At 46.0% G+C, this 17,274-nt stretch overlaps 1 protein-coding gene across 3 annotated transcripts in view; it reads right to left on the reverse strand.

Annotated features, from left to right (window-relative positions):
- Nucleotides 1-15,729, reverse strand: part of ATP13A2 (ATPase cation transporting 13A2) — a 42,711-nt gene extending 26,982 nt beyond the window's left edge. Inside the window, exons 1-5 of one of the 3 annotated variants that reach the window (XM_081202942.1) lie at nucleotides 15,593-15,729; nucleotides 9,580-9,653; nucleotides 8,062-8,229; nucleotides 6,413-6,471; nucleotides 4,603-4,705 (exon numbers count right to left, since the gene is read on the reverse strand). In XM_081202942.1, the coding sequence (XP_081059068.1) occupies nucleotides 4,603-4,705; nucleotides 6,413-6,471; nucleotides 8,062-8,229; nucleotides 9,580-9,653; nucleotides 15,593-15,602 (414 nt within the window). In that variant the 5' untranslated portion in view covers nucleotides 15,603-15,729. Of the gene's footprint in view, nucleotides 1-4,602; nucleotides 4,706-6,412; nucleotides 6,472-8,061; nucleotides 8,230-9,579; nucleotides 9,654-11,396; nucleotides 11,460-15,592 lie in introns of those variants that run through there. The other 2 variants (XM_081202941.1, XM_081202943.1) reach the window with 2 other exon arrangements.
- Nucleotides 15,730-17,274: the final 1,545 nt, after the last annotated feature.

Consider the following 17,274-nt stretch of genomic DNA (forward strand, 5'->3'; position numbering starts at 1 on the left):
TGCATTTTGCGACTGGCAACCAGCCTTTTGCGATTGGATGGATGAAGATGTCCAGGCACGACCCTTGGCGCGAAGCATCTCCACCTTCCTGGCTGCAGTCAGCTGATCTGACACGTCTTTTCTGCTGCCATGCTGACGTATGAATCAGATGTTGAGACTCCCTGATTCACCCGGCAGCAAATTTTTTATATATATATTTTAAAAGGCGACTAGACATTCTGATTTGGCACCCACAACCCATTTGGCTCCTATCTTTTCTATCCCAGTTTCTAACATTGGGGTCTTTGGCATCTCAGGGGGCAGCCTTGGGCAAGTCTCTCTTGTTTCCCACTGCCGCTCTTAGACTAGACTACCTTGCAGGGTTCAAGCTGAGATAAGGGCATATTTAATAATGTATAGATGGTATATTACACCAGTGAAATTAGCTAAAATGTATAAGACAAATAATAAATGTTGGGAATGTAAAGAAAAAGAAGGAACATTTTATCATATGTGGTGGGAATGTAAAAAAGTAAAGAACTTCTGGGAAATGATATATAATGAGATGAAAAAGATGTTGAAATAGACATTTTTTTAAAAACCAGAAGCATTTTTACTTGGTATTATAGATCAGGACATTAATAGGAAAGATGTTAAATTCTTTTTATATGCAACAACTGCGGCAAGAGTGTTGTTAGCCCAGAAATGGAAACAAGAAGAAATTCAGACGAAAGAAGAATGGCAGACGAAATTAATGGACTATGCAGAATTGGACAAAATGACAGGAAGGATTCGAAACCTGCAGGGCCAGAGATTTACAGAAGATTGGAAGAAGTATATGAATTATTTGAAGAGCAACTGTAATCAACAAATTACGCTAGTAGGACTACAATAGGTTTTGTAAGGAGAAATATAAGAAGTGTTACAAAGTAGAAAAAGAGAGAGATATTGGTTATGAGTTTGAAATGTAATAGGGAAGATAAGAAATGCATACTGAGAGATTAGATTGGAAACTTTTCAGACAGGATTGATGGAAGTCAAAAATTTGAATAAGATGTAAAAGTATGTTTAATTACTGTTGAAAACGATATGTTTAAAAAAAACTAATAAAAATACATACATACATATATATATATATATATATATATATATATATATATATATATATGCTTTCGTAGATTTTCACGGGTACAGGAATGCAGGTTTTGGTGTCTTCGGGTGTCTTCCCGTGTAAGAGTTGGGGTGTCTAGGCGACGTTTCGACGAGGTCTCACTCGTCATCTTCAGGCTGGTGCTTTCGGCTTCTTGTTACTGGAACAGAGCAGGATCTCAGTGTTTGAGTTCCTATAAATACTGTTGAGGGGGTGTGGTGTATAGCCTCCAACGTTCTGGGCAGAGAGGAAGTTCCCAGGTTAGTGTGCCTTATCTTCTTTTGTTCATTAATTACTTGAGGGATATCTTGAGTGATTTCTTGAGTGATATTCTGAGTACCACTTAGGAGGGTCATTAGGTGTGGATTAGTTGCTAAAGCTTTCGTGTCTTGACCTCTTGAGCTTGTGAATAGTTTTTCTGAGAAGATGGTTGTACTGCAAATAGTTGTGCTCTGGCTTGGCTTCGTGTATAGGGGCGAGCTGTGGTTTTGTGCCCTGTGCCAGCCAGATCTGTGTAGGGATTGCAGGGGGGTGCAGCATCCGGAGGTGCCACTATGGTTTGGTTACTGGATGGTGTCTGTAATTTATCTGTGGAGAGGGTCTGGGTTTGGGTCTGGTGTGGTTGATTGGAGATGGCGTTCTGTGTGCCTCTGGTTCTGGTGTCGGTTTTTGTGGGGAGGGCTAATTTCCAGATGTCTGGCAGGCGGGACGTGTCGTCACGCTTGTTCATGTTGTGAGGGTGTTTCTCTATCTCGATGGCTTCCATGATTATTCTCTTGTGGTGATGTTCCATGTTAAAGAGCAATTTGGAATCTGCAAAATTAATTTCGTGTCCTGTTTCTTTCATGTGTTGGTAAAGAGAGGAAGTTTTTTCTTCTTTTTTGACGGCATTCTTGTGTTCTGCGATACGTGCATTTATTCGTCTGTTTGTTTGTCCAATGTACGTGGCTGGGCAGACTTTGCAGGGTATTTCATAGACCCCTTGGTTTTCTAGCTGGATTTTATCTTTGGGGTTTCTGAGGATATTGGCTATTTTTTGGTTGGCGCAAAAGGCTGTTTTGATATTGTGTTTATGGAGGATTTTGCTAATTTTATCTGTAGTGCCCTTGATATAAGGAAGGAGGGCCATGCCATTGTTTTCTTCTGTGTCTTGGTTTTTTGGGGGTGTTTCTTTTTGGATTAGCTTCGTAACCCTGTTTTGCTGGTATCCGTTGGCGATTAACACATTTGAGAGATTCTGTAACTCAGTTGTCAAGTGGTCTTTGTCAGCCAGGCGTTTGGTTCTGGAGATGAGAGTCTTGGCTACGGAGTTTATTTGTGCAGGGGGGTGGTGTGATTGTGCATGTAAGTAGCGGTTGGTGTGTGTTTTTTTCCGGTAGATAGTGTGTCCTAGGGAGCCATCAGGTTTTTTGTAGATTAGGACGTCAAGGAAGGGAAGTTGGTTGTTGGCTTCTATTTCCATAGTGAATTGTATTTTGGGGTGTAGGCTGTTGAGATGTGTGAGGAAGCTATCTAGTTTTTCCTTCCCGTGTGGCCAAATTACAAAGGTGTCGTCAACATATCTGAGCCAAAGTTTGGGTTTGTGTTCTGACTTGTCTAAAGCATTGGTTTCAAAGTGTTCCATGTACAGATTTGCGATGACCGGAGAGAGGGGTGATCCCATAGGTGCTCCTTCTATCTGTTTGTATCTTTGTCCATTGTGGATGAAGTACGTGTTTGTACCTTTGTAATTTGGCCACACGGGAAGGAAAAACTAGATAGCTTCCTCACACATCTCAACAGCCTACACCCCAAAATACAATTCACTATGGAAATAGAAGCCAACAACCAACTTCCCTTCCTTGACGTCCTAATCTACAAAAAACCTGATGGCTCCCTAGGACACACTATCTACCGGAAAAAAACACACACCAACCGCTACTTACATGCACAATCACACCACCCCCCTGCACAAATAAACTCCGTAGCCAAGACTCTCATCTCCAGAACCAAACGCCTGGCTGACAAAGACCACTTGACAACTGAGTTACAGAATCTCTCAAATGTGTTAATCGCCAACGGATACCAGCAAAACAGGGTTACGAAGCTAATCCAAAAAGAAACACCCCCCAAAAACCAAGACACAGAAGAAAACAATGGCATGGCCCTCCTTCCTTATATCAAGGGCACTACAGATAAAATTAGCAAAATCCTCCATAAACACAATATCAAAACAGCCTTTTGCACCAACCAAAAAATAGCCAATATCCTCAGAAACCCCAAAGATAAAATCCAGCTAGAAAACCAAGGGGTCTATGAAATACCCTGCAAAGTCTGCCCAGCCACGTACATTGGACAAACAAACAGACGAATAAATGCACGTATCGCAGAACACAAGAATGCCGTCAAAAAAGAAGAAAAAACTTCCTCTCTTTACCAACACATGAAAGAAACAGGACACGAAATTAATTTTGCAGATTCCAAATTGCTCTTTAACATGGAACATCACCACAAGAGAATAATCATGGAAGCCATCGAGATAGAGAAACACCCTCACAACATGAACAAGCGTGACGACACGTCCCGCCTGCCAGACATCTGGAAATTAGCCCTCCCCACAAAAACCGACACCAGAACCAGAGGCACACAGAACGCCATCTCCAATCAACCACACCAGACCCAAACCCAGACCCTCTCCACAGATAAATTACAGACACCATCCAGTAACCAAACCATAGTGGCACCTCCGGATGCTGCACCCCCCTGCAATCCCTACACAGATCTGGCTGGCACAGGGCACAAAACCACAGCTCGCCCCTATACACGAAGCCAAGCCAGAGCACAACTATTTGCAGTACAACCATCTTCTCAGAAAAACTATTCACAAGCTCAAGAGGTCAAGACACGAAAGCTTTAGCAACTAATCCACACCTAATGACCCTCCTAAGTGGTACTCAGAATATCACTCAAGAAATCACTCAAGATATCCCTCAAGTAATTAATGAACAAAAGAAGATAAGGCACACTAACCTGGGAACTTCCTCTCTGCCCAGAACGTTGGAGGCTATACACCACACCCCCTCAACAGTATTTATAGGAACTCAAACACTGAGATCCTGCTCTGTTCCAGTAACAAGAAGCCGAAAGCACCAGCCTGAAGATGACGAGTGAGACCTCGTCGAAACGTCGCCTAGACACCCCAACTCTTACACGGGAAGACACCCGAAGACACCAAAACCTGCATATATATATATATATATATATATATATATATATATATATATATATATATATGGGCATATTTAAATATAGAACCTAGAGGCACTTGGAAGCCCATCTGAGTTCTCTGGCTCACATGCATGCCTGTGAGGCGGTGCGGGTTGGGGTTCCAGGAAAACGTGGGAGGATACTTGGAGGCTTTCCAGGGATCTATGCAGCTGGGTCAGGCAGACCAAGAGGTTCTGGGTTCATGGGATGCAAGGGACTGAACTGACCTCCTCCTTCCGATGGAGCCCAATCGTGTCTCGACTTTCATCTTCATCCTCAAACACACCCACAGCGATGCTGTCTCCTCCACCGTCTCTTCCGTACTCAAGGCTTTGCAGGAAGAGGGAGGGAAAGAGGCAAACGAAACAGCACAGAGCTTAGACCTCAGTTTGAATCTCATCCTCTTCAAAGAGGAGGGTTTAGCCCCCAAACACATTTTCTCCTGCGTAAGTCCCAGTCATGCTGAAGCATGCAAAGTCGTAACAAAAGAGAGAGTGCCTCTCTCAGTATGGGCTGAATGACTTCAACCTGGATCTGGACTCCGCGTTATCAATGTAAACAAGGCGTTGGCGGCGGGCTTCAATGGGGAGGCAGTGCTAGAAATTAGCTAGGCTCCAGACACGTTTTGCAACTGGCACGGGTCCAACTGCAACCACGTGGAGATCTCTGGGTGCTGTGGGAATTTTCAGGGATGCAGGAGAGGATATATTGTCTGATTATATCCTTATCCAACTTGTGTTAACAAGTTCCACAATTTCAGCAGAGTAACATGTCCCTTAATTTTAAGTTTGCAACAGATGCGTTTTGCTCAGGCTCGCTAAAGCCTCTATAATAACTGTTCTGGTATTTCCCCCTTATTCCCTCATAAAATAAAAGAGACGACACAGTCTTCTACAAAAGTATAAAAAGAGTTTACTGACGTTCTGTTCACAATCAGATCCCAGAAGGCAGACTTAGCTTAATGAAGTAGCATACACTTGGAATCTATCTCTTAAGAAGACAGTCCTTTTGTCCTCTCTTGGCTGGAAGCCAAGAGGGCATCTTTGGCTCAGCAGATGTTGTTTCTTCGATGCATGTGGTGAAAGAGAGAGAGATGGCTGCCCTGCCCTGTGCTTTTGTCATTACCTGCACAGGTGAGGCCACACCCACCTCTAGTCACATGCAGAGGAAGTCTGTCCCAGTCCAGAAGGAAACAGGAAGTTTACCTGCTGGCTGGATAAACATCCCTCCCCATGTGTAAACATGTTCACTCTAGGAATGTTGTACTTGACTGTTCTTGTGTTTCACATCCTACAGATGCCAGGTTGCCAACTGGGGAAAGCAAAATGTCACTTAATCAAGGATCTGAAATATTTTCCTTGACGCGTGAATTTGTTTTATCCTTGCTTGTTTTAAACCACTTTGAGATTAGTTCTTTAAAATAGAAAGTGGTATAGAAATGATGATGATGATGATATCCCGGGGGGTAGGGGGGAGAACTAGGCAAACTAAGGCCCGGGGGCCGGATCCGGCCCAATTGCCTTCTAAATCCGGCCTGCGGATGGTCCAGGAATCAGCATGTTTTTACATGAGTAGAATGTGTCCTTTTTTTAAAAAAAATGCATCTCTGGGTTATTTGTGGGGCATAGGAATTCATTCATCCCCCTCCCCAAATATAGTCCAGCCCCCCACAAGGTCTGAGGGACAGTGGACCGGCCCCCTGCTGAAAAAGTTTGCTGACCCCTGAACTAGACATTCCATTGTGGCAACCATAACCTAGGTTAAAGGTGCTATTTGGCAATTATGACTATATATCTGAGTTTCTAACACTGTGGAGAGGGTCTTTTACAGGGTGGGGTGAACCCACTGGAAGTTGGAACTGCTGCAATGCCATTTATACGTTTCAGGTCTGCATTTGCAAGGCCAAAGGCCCACAGTTTGGACACTTATTGTGGGGCACACCTCTGACCCACAAACAGTTTGCATGTCCTTTCTGATTCATTCATGTCTTCTGCAAATTCAAGACCAGGCAAGAGTGACCCCCATCGCCTCACTCACCTGCCTTCTACCATCTGCTCTGTTCGGACACAGGCTGTGAAATACTGGCCAAACTGGTCCTGGAAGAGAAGCACAGAGGGCACTTGGCTCAGCTGTGGGGAAAGAGTTTGGCTCACAGAATCAAAGAAAGGAGAACAGGATTGAAGTGCTGGCCTTTATCCTGATCAAAAAGCTAGCCAGTTCTTTCCGGGGGGGGGGGGGGCTTGACACCTGCAGCTTTAAACCTCCCAGACACCTGAAATCATAGAATGGCAGAGTTGGAAGGGACCTCAAAGGCCATTTAGTCCAACCCCACGTTGGAGGGCATCAATCTGCAACTCACCAAACCAAACACAGACCACAGGACATGTACAGAGTGTTGACACCCCCTCCCCACAAAAAAAAATCTTCAATTTCCAGAGAGGCAGCAAAGAATTGCTTGTAATATGTGGTTTTTTAAATGGGTTTTAGTACCTTTTTGAATATTTTTGAATTGCATGGATTAAATCTGCTTTATTGTGCTTTTTAAATTTGGGTTTTTTGTTGAAAGGTAGAGTACAACTCCCTCAAACAAAGGAAGCTCAGAATTGTTGAGCCCCTCAAGGGCCACATTCTGCATGGAGAGGGGTCAAGACTTGGACAAGCCTGACTGAACTGCCTTGAGGCTTCAGGGTTTTCAAATGTGGCCCTCAAAGGAGGTTACCATCTCGCCATGGAACAAAAGGCTCAATCTGCAGCATGCCACCATTGTGGGAAATTGCAGTCAAGCATAACTACCAAGTATAGGGCTAGTTAGTACATGAAGGGGTTAAGACAATAGAGCTGTGTTCCTAGACTCAACTAGGTCACGCACCCTCAGAAATGAAGCTTTCTACTTCCTTTCTCTCCTTTCTGCACCATTTACAGATAGGTAGCCGTGTTGGTCTGCCATAGTCAAAATAAAAAAATTCCTTCCAGTAGCACCTTAAAGACCAACTAAGTTAGTTCTTGGTATGAGCTTTCGTGTGCATGCACACTAGATCTGAAGAAGTGTGCAAGCACACGAAAGCTCATACCAAGAACTAACTTAGTTGGTCTTTAAGGTGCTACTGGAAGGAATTTTTTTATTTCTGCACCATGTAACCAATGAAGGAGTACATGTGTAAGTTTGCTCCCAAGCTTAGAGCACATGTTTGGAGCCATATTCTGTATTTTCTACTCAAGAGTATTTTGCTGGTGTTCTCCTTGAAGCTGCATGGAACAACACATGTATCAGACCTTTGAATCTGTAAGTAAGACATTTTAAACTTACTTAGTGTGTGGTCTGTTCCTTGAAAGGGGGGTAGAAAGAGGGGAGCATCATGAACGGGATAAAAGGGTCCAACGACCTATATTCCTGACATGGTACTGCTGCACAAGTTGTGACTTGATTTTAAACTCTGCTGGGGCTTTCTGTGTGCTAGCCCCATATTTTGAATCTAGGCACCCAGCCAATTATTTTGTTATTTACCCCCACACTTGAGTCCACAGCAATTCATATATTTAATTCCCCCATAACCAGGACCCTTGGTCATTTCTGAAAATGTGACATTAGGGGTACAAATGGCAAAAGTGTGCCTGCACACCTGCTCCATTGCACCACCCCTTCTTTCCCCAGCCTTTTCCCCTCGCCACCCGCCAATTCCACTCACACGGATGACCACCCAGTCAGCTTGGTGGAGAGGGCAGCGGCTGCATTTGGCCCGGACTTTGAAGTGTGGCTTCCAGTGGAAAACTATCAGTGGGATTCCCACCATCAGCAGAGAGAAAAAGTGGCAGAGGATGATCTTCCATGTTTTGCTTTGGTAGGCTGTGACTTCCTGGGGGTAGAACAAAAACAGGCGTTTTAGGCCCATGCCAATTATGACCTCCGCAAACACACACACAAGAGGGAGGGGGAACCCTTGCAATTTAGAAAGGTGCATTTGAGAGACCCCAGCATCCTCCTCCTGAGATGGGGAATGACTTCTCTCGCCCAATTAAATGGTATCTTGGTCAAATTGAAGTGATGATAGCAGCTTACAAAGAATTCTACTGCAACCTAGCACAAGGGTTGGCAACTGGAGGCCCTCAGGCCAAATCTGGCCAGCTGAAGGGATGTGAATTGACTGTCCAGGTTGCTAGCCTGAGGGCAAAAGAGCAAAGCAGTTCCCATGGCAACAAAACCTTCTTTGGGGAAGGACCAAGTATACTGCAGTCGTCCCTGCCCCATCTCCTTCACTCACTTATCCACGTGGCTTTCCAGGAAACTTTGTCTTCCAACAGAACACTAAAATACAATAACCTTAAAACATTAAAAGCTTCCCTAAACAGGGCTGCCTTCAGATGTCTTCTAAAAGTTTGGTAGTTATTTTTCTCTTTGACATCTGGTGGGAGGGCGTTCCACAGGGCGGGTGCCACTACTGAGAAGGCCCTCTGCCTGGTTCCCTGTAACCTGGCTTCTCGCAGCGAGGGAACCGCCAGAAGGCCCTCGAAGCTGGACCTCAGTGTCTGGGCAGAACAATGGAGGTGGAGATGCTCCTTCAGGTATACAGGACTGAGGCCATTTAGGGCTTTAAAGGTCAGCACCAACACTTTGAATTGTACTCAGAAACGTACTGGGAAACAGTATAGGTCTTTCAAGACCGGTGTTATATGGTCTCGGCGGTCGATCCCAGTCACCAGTCTAGCTGCCGCATTCTGGATTAGTTGTAGTTTCCGGGTCACCTTCAAAGGTAGCCCCACATAGAGCGCATTGCAGTAGTCCAAGCGAGAGATAACTAGAGCATGCACCACTCTGGTGAGACAGTCTGCGGGCAGGTAGGGTCTCAGCCTGCGTACCAGATGGAGCTGGTAGACAGCTGCCCTGGACATAGATTTGACCTGTGCCTCCATGGACAGCTGTGAGTCCAAAATGACTCCCAGGCTGCGCACCTGGTCCTTCAGGGGCACAATTACCCCATTCAGGACCAGGGAATCCTCCACACCCGCCCGCCTCCTGTCTCCCAAAAACACTACTTCTGTCTTGTCAGGATTCAACCTCAATCTGTTAGCCACCATCCATCCTCTAACCACCTCCAGACAGGGTTTAAGAACCTTTAAGAATGACGCAGCAGAGGCAAATGAGCTCTGCCCTTGATTCTCTCTCCCATAACCGACAGGCCTCACCCCCCCACACACCCTGTACTTACCATGCAGGTATTAGGGGGGCTCTGGTTGAGGGTGCAGTAGCCGAGTCGCCGGCCTCCCAGCAGCCTCTTGGTGTCTGCAGTCAGAAAGAGAATGAGATCAGTACAAAATTATGTTCCTAAATGCGGGACAAAGGCATAAAGGTGCTTCATCCTGCTGTGGCCATGGACCAAAGAGTAGGTTGAAATCCCAGCCAGAACGGCTCTGGGGTCTTTCATTCTGGGAAAGGTAAAGAGTAAAGGGACCCCTGGCCATTAGGTCCAGTCATGACTGACTCTGGGGTTGCGGTGCTCATCTCGCTTTATTGGCCGTGGGAGCCAGTGTACAGCTTCCAGGTCATGTGGCTAGCATGACTAAGCCGCTTCTGGTGAACCAGAGCAGCGCACTGAAACACCGTTTACTTTCCCGCCAGAGTGGTACCTATTTATCTACTTGCACTCTGAGGTGCTTTCAAACTGCTAGGTTGGCAGGAGCAGGGACCAAGCAGCGGGAACTCACCCCGTAGCGGGGATTCAAACCGCCAACCTTCTGATCGGCAAGTCCTAGGCTCTGTGGTTTAACCCACACCGCCACCCGCGTTCCTCTCATTCTGGTAAGTGGTATGTAATTTTTGCTTGCTTGTTTATTGAAAGCTGCCCCTGCTCCCTCTCCCTGGTAAAGGAACCAAAGTCTCGGGAGAGCTGTAAAATAAATGAGTTATGAAGGAGAATGAGTGGGTCTGAATGTTCAGGGAGAAGAGCAAAGATCTTGAAAGCCCCGTTTCAATTAGCTTGGAAAGCAGCTGAGGTCTTGCAAAGCCCTTGCAGCCAATCACACATACTCTGCTCATGCGAAGACACCGTTACTCAGAAAACTTGCAGCAAAGGCAATGCTAGTCCACATTTTCTTTTCTTTCTTTCTTTTTTCCAATTTTTTTATTGATTTTCCAAATTTATAAACAAACAAGCAAACAAAAATCCTAACTATAATTATTCCGCTATTATTAACATTGTTAAGTGACTTCCTCGAATCCCCCTGGCTGAATTTCAATGTACTGATTTTTTTACTCTATAAGACTCACTTTTCCCCTCCTAAAAAGTAAGGGGAAATGTGTGTGTGTCTTATGGAGCAAATGCAGGCTGTGCAGCTATCCCAGAAGCCAAAACAGCAAGAGGGATCGCTGTGCAGCGATCCCTCTTGTTGTTCTGGCTTCTGAGATTCACAATATTTTTTTTCTTGTTTTCCTCCTCCAAAAAGTAGGTGCGTCTTATGGTCTGGTGCATCTTACAGAGCGAAAAATACGGTATATCATTGTAACAGTTTTCCAAAACTAATTTCTCATAAAATTTACTTAATCAATTAACATTTTTCTTACTTTTCATATTATCTTTAAACATATTATTCTATAGCATCACATATTTAAATCCTAAGCCAATCTGGTATTTGCAAGTATTTCTATTTGCAAATCTTAACATATTTAACTAAATATTCTTTAAATTTCATCCATTCCTCCTGGCACTCCTCCTCCTTCTGGTCGCGGACACTTCCAGTCAGGTCAGCTAGCTCCGAAAAGTCCATCATCTTCATCTGCCATAGTCCACATTTTCTCTAATTCCTTCATTGACTATTACTCCTTATTTCAGAAGGTGGGGTCTTGGGACAAAGGCGGGAGAGCTTGAGTGAAGCTGCCTGGCCTTCCAGCCAGTCTTGACCCAGCAGCACCTCCACCTTTCACCAGCTCTCATCCTCTTGCAAAAAGGCCGCTGGGATACAGGGAAGCAGTTGGAGGCTCTTACCTTCTTTGGGGGCTGACCTGCTCCCACCCCAAATCCCTGCTTACTTGTTTCTCCTGGGGTTCTGTCCTGTTATTCCAAGGGAAGACGTGGCCAAACTGTACCTGAGGCTGTGCTACCTATCCGCCACCATTCCCACCCCTTTCCCAAACACGGCTGCAGGAAGCAGCAGGCTGGCACCAAGCCAGGGGAGCGCCAAGTTGCTCCGCAGATTATCTTTGCCATTTGCTGTTGACAGCCGGCTGGCTGGCTGTCTTGCCCTGCTAAGGAAGCTTGCACACCTGACGCACCCACAGAGCAGGAAGCTCAGGTCAAAAGCCACACGGCTGACCGGGCACAACACCGCCAGCCAGCCCCATAAATGCTACAGCAGTCACCAAACCGGTTTCATCAGGTGGAATTTTCCAAATGAGCAAAATGGGCAGCCGGTGTTATGTGCAAAGCAGTGATGTGTACCCAGGGAGAGAGGAAAGAGCAGGTAGGAGGAGGGGTTTGGAGGACAGTCTTTGGCAGGGGCAGTTGGCCCTTTCAGAAATGCCCTCTTCTGATAAAGGTAAGCAGGTGCGCCTCCAGAATTTGGTGGTGTGTGGGAACACAACAGGGGACTGAAGTGGCCTCATGCGTGTCACAGTCTTTTTCTTCCTCAGCACTAAAAAACCCTCCAGAGCCGTGTTTCCCCAAACGTGGGTCTCCAGCTGTTTCGGGGCTACAACTCCCATCACCCCCTAGCTAACAGGAGCAGCAGTCTGGGATTATGGGAACTGTAGCCCCAAAACAGCTGACAACCCAAAGTTTGGGAAACACTGCTCTGGGGCAAAAAGAGGCAACCAGCCGTAAGGGCAGGGGGCAGAACTGCAAAGGCAAGCGGAGCCAGGAAGATTCTCCGCACACATGTGCCTGTTTACCAGCCAATTAATCTTATTAAAACATTATGAATCCCTGCTGAGCTGCAACAGGCGTCCACTATTTGTACTTTCAGGAAACAATTGAAGACATTGTTGGTTCAACAAGCTTTTCCAGCTAAGTAAAAAGGTTTCTGGTGTAGGTGCTCTTATTTTTTTTGCTATTGTTTTAAAACCTACATTTGGTTGTCTTTTGTACAGTGGTGCCTCGCAAGACGAAAAGAATCTGTTCTGTGATTCTCTTCGTCTAGCGGTTTTTTCATCTTGTGAAGCAAGCCCATTGACGGATTAGCGGATTAGCGCTATTAGCGGCTTTTAGCAGCTTATCGGATCAGCTGATAAGCGGCTTAGCGGCTTAGAAAAAGGGGGGAGGGGAAAAAACCCCGCAGGAACTCGCAAGACATTTTCGTCTTGCGAAACAAGCCCATAGGAAATTTGTTTTGCGAAGCACCTCCAAAACAGAAAACTCTTTCGTCTAGCGAGTTTTTCGTCTTACGGGGCACCACTGTACTGGGTTTTAAATTACTTTGGGTTGCTGTTTTAGGAGATTCCTAAATTAATAAATCATTAATTTATTAATAAATTATTATTAATCATTATCTTTTAAATTGTATTTTAATCAACTTGTTTTTATTATTGGTTGTTAGCCACCCTGAGCCCGGTCTTGGCTGGGGGGGGTATAAATAAAAATTTATTATTATTATTATTATTATTATTATTATCCGGAAGCTTGGCTCCAGTCTTTATACTTTATTAACATTTGTTATCTTTTAGGTGGAAGCAAAGTCTCGCTGCAGATTCACATTCACAAGGATGTCCACAATATAGATTTGGGTGGATTTTTTAAAAGCAACATTCTCCCCTGAAACATGGTCAGAGGACATCTCCCCTCAGCTTCAAAAGGGAGGTGAGCTGGAGAGCCACCATGGTACTGTCTACCAGCTAGGTCCCCAGCCCCTCTCCCCCCTCCTACAAAAGCTGTGACAGGGTGCAGAAAAGGGGTCTGGAAGCCCCCTGCAGGATTCCACCAACACAATGGGGCTGGGGACTTGTTTGCTGAAGATGCCTTGCCAGGAAGCTGTACCCTTTTGCTAGTAGACTGCCTTTATTCAGACCTATCTCAAACTACAGTACTTTGGATACCTGAAGGTATTTCTGTCTTCGATATTTAGGCATTCATTCAAAACTGAGTTCCCACATTTGATGCCAGTCAAACTGTTTCAGAGGCACAGACTCTAAAACACTGAGAATGTGAGGTTCTTAGTTTTGAAGTGCCACATCAAAATTTGAATTTCCCATTGGAAATCTGGATGTTTTGCATGTTGTTCAATGAGGACCATGTGCTGCTTTAATAGCTATGAATATTATTGATGGGGGAAACCACAGCTGAAGGAGAAACCAGTTTGCTCACTGAGGCAGAGATTTTGCTTATGAATTGCTGGTGGCAGATTCCTGAGACCCTGGACGGTGGGCTGAATGAAGTTAGCTCCTTCTTTCATTACTGTCACCATGCCTGTTAGGGAGGAGGAGGGCAGGGAAGCACTGACAGCCCACTGAATATGGCTTCCTGCAAAAAGCAGCTGCCCCTTTTGAAAGAGCATGTTCCTAGCCCTCATGATTTGCTTGAAAGGGCAGCATCAATCATTGCTGGAATCGCAGGAGTTGGTGCAAAGGGCCTTTACGGGGTCTCCAGCAGTTTTAGAGGCGACAGAAAGTTCTTAGTGAGGAGCAGTGTTTGGCCAAGTGAAGATGCCGGGGAGCCAGGATGGCACCTGATATCTCCACCATCTGGGGATCATTGGCTCTGGACTGTTTTCACACACTAACAGCCCATCCTGTAGAATTCTATCAGTTATGTTTTATTTGCACGATTGGAATGAATTTCTGGAACCAAAATGCTTTTTCTGTGCCGCCTGAGCAGGAGCAGTCATCATTAAGAAAAAGAGGTCAGAACAGGCCAATAGATATGTGGGCTGTCCCTGGATCAAGTGACTTTTCTTCTTTCAAACTTCAAAGCTCTTAACCTAGCTTAAGGATCTCATCTGAACTAACCAGACATTTAACTGAGAATCATTCACAGTCAGCCCATCATTTGAAAAACAAGACTTTAGAGCCGTCTTGGTCAAAAATGGCAACTAGACATCCAGTTTTGGCAACGGCATTTGCTCAACACATTTTCTTTTCCAGGACAGAGTTTGTAACACACAGCTGGGCCCAACACAAACAACTTTCTTTCCCCCTTTCTCCCTCAAGCCAAGATGGTCTGTGACATTCTCTGCTATGCAGCCTTATACAATCCCAGTCACAAGACCCACTTTCCACCCCGCTCAAGGCATAAGATGGCCCAGAACCTTCCACAAATCAGTCTCTCTCATGTCTATCCTGCAGGGACTGTCCCAGAGGCCCTTCTGGGTGGGAATTGGAGGGGCCAAAGCCCCAAACGCCAACTTGCCATTGCCTCAGCAAGACTCTCTGTGGTGTCCACTTCTACCTTCAGAATGGCAACTGGGGCCTCCCCATTAAAGAAGACTGATTTGGGAGCCTGTGTGTGTGGTGGTGGGGAGATGATGCTCAGGCCCTGCCACTCGCCACTGGGGCATCTGAATGGCCACAGCGGGAACACAATTACTGAATTATTATTTATTAAATTTATATACCACCTTTGGTCCAAAGATCACAGGCGTCATCTAGTCCAACAAAGATCACAGGCGTCCAATCTAGTCTTTTACTCAACGTGGGGCATAAAACACAAAACGAATATAACCATCACCAGACCAGAGGGGGTTCCTTGGGCCTGATCCAGCAGCTCTCTGTGCTCCCAACTGTAAACCTCCTCCCCCCCAATAGAAAAACTATAATTATTTTTTTAAAACCTTCATCCTTTATAAACTCGGCCCCCCACCCCCCGCGGTTCAGTCCTTGGCTCCCTGGAAGCCCCACTTTGAGTAACTTCAGAAACTTCCCCTTTCTCCCCCTCCCCCTCAAAAAAAAATCGCTCACTGAGGCGAAAGAAAATGAAAGAAAGAGGAAAGTCAGCAGTTTCGGGGAACGTGGGAGGACGTGGGGCAGCCCAGGCTGGTCCGGGGGTGGGTGGGGGGCACGCCTGTGTCTGCCTCACCATGTGCCCCCCTTCTCGGCTCGGGCGGCCCTCTCCGCTGAGCCCCCCGACCCCGTCAACAGCAGCAGCAGCAGCAGCTGTCCCTTCCTGGGCCGACCTTGCAAGGAGCGCCCCGCACCTGCTCCCTTCCGTGGCGCCCCCCCCCCGGGAGCCCCCCTCAATCCCAGGGAAAGGGCGAGACCCCCCTTCTCCCCCCCTTTCCCTGCCTGGCCGGGAGGCTCACCTGAGCTCATGGCCCCCCTCCACGAGGAGGAAGTGGAAGTGGAGCAGCGCCGCAGCGGCAGCCGCCTCCTTCCCGCGCGCTGCCCGCCAGCGCGAAGCAGCTGCAGCTGACGGTCCGGGGCCGGGCAGCTGGAAGGGCGGGGCCTAGGGCAAAGGCTGCCGGGAGTCGTAGTTCCTCCCCATAGGGGCTGAAGTGGCGCCCCTTCCCCAGGTTCCCCCCTGGTATCGGGACCAGGAGGGCCCAAGAACACCAGTCGCGTATTCCACATTCCTTGCATCGTTTTTAAATAAATTCCACCACCCCCAACACATACATATTTATTAAAAAAGAGGGTAATTTAAGCTGCAGTTTTTTCCAGGTCCAGAGGCGCCAAGCCACGGCAGAGAGTAAAAAAGTGCTGTAAATAAAAAGGGCAGCGCGGCTTGTTTGTAGGGGGGCAGGTTGTTGGGTCAGGGTAACCCATCTTGATTCGCATGCCGTCAACTGAACACAACGAACATCTCTCACAGGGCCAATACAAACAAATTATAAATAAAGGACTGACCCAGAGGACGCTGATGCAAAGACACTATGCAACAGAATGAAAGGATCAATAATCCTCCCTAAACAACCTCTCTCCCCCCCCCCCTTTCAATGTCTAGGACAATAGCGTCTGTGAAAAACGGACTGTGAAAAAGACTATGAATTGAAAGTGGATACTATATGTACCTTTCCTTGCTCATTTATTTTATTTTATTTTTTGTAGCACAAAAAATCTTGGATAAAAACTAATTCCTAGAGAAAAAAACAATCCTTCACCATTCAAAAATTATAAAATATTCCCTGAAAAAAAGACACTTTCTTTGAGTTCACAGAGCAATCCTGAAGCCCTCTTAATGACCCCAGATATTTACTCTGCAGTTGAAGGAAAAACCTTTCCCAATAGTTCTTTTCACTTACAAATCCTTCAAAAGCTATAAACCTCTCACATAAATAGGGGTAGATCTGTGACAATGGGTTCAAGAACTGAGGTATTTACCATTTCAAGGGACAGGCTCAGACTGGTCAGGAAAGGGCAACCAGCAAACTGTCAGGTATCATGACAAGAGACAAGCCAGGAGACAAGACTGCCTCTTTCTGTGATGCATGTATGATGCTTTTTGGGTGGGCAGTGGTTTTCAGCTAGGGTCTTGTGGCACCCTGGGGTGCCTTGAATGATGGTCAAGGGTGCCATGAGCTTTCGGCAATTCACTCAAAAATGGTGCCCAACGGTTGCAAATGCTCCCGTGAAAATTTTGGCGGTCGAAACAGAAGGCTTTTTATCACAGGACAAGAAATCAGCCCTCAAAAACTTAACCCGCGAAAAAATATTTTTTTGAAAAAATCCCGAAGCCGCGGGGTCACAATTTCAGAAAAAATGTGACTTTTGGCAATTCACTCAAAAATGGTTCCAAACGGTTGCAAATGTTCCTCTGAAAGGTTCGGCAATTGAAACAGAAGGCTTTTTATCACAGGGCAAGGAATCAGACCTCGACAACTTAACCAGCGGAAGAAGAATTTTTTGAAAAAGTCCCATAGCCCCGGAGTCAAAATTTCAGAAAAAATCTGACTTTCGGCAGTTTACTGAAAAATGGTGCCAAACGGTTGCAAATACTCCCCTGAAAGGTTTGGCGGTCGAAACAGAAGGCTTTTTATCACAAGAC

This window comes from Podarcis bocagei (assembly GCF_964188305.1).
Source record: "Podarcis bocagei genome assembly, chromosome: 7".
Taxonomy (NCBI): Eukaryota; Metazoa; Chordata; class Lepidosauria; order Squamata; family Lacertidae; genus Podarcis; species Podarcis bocagei.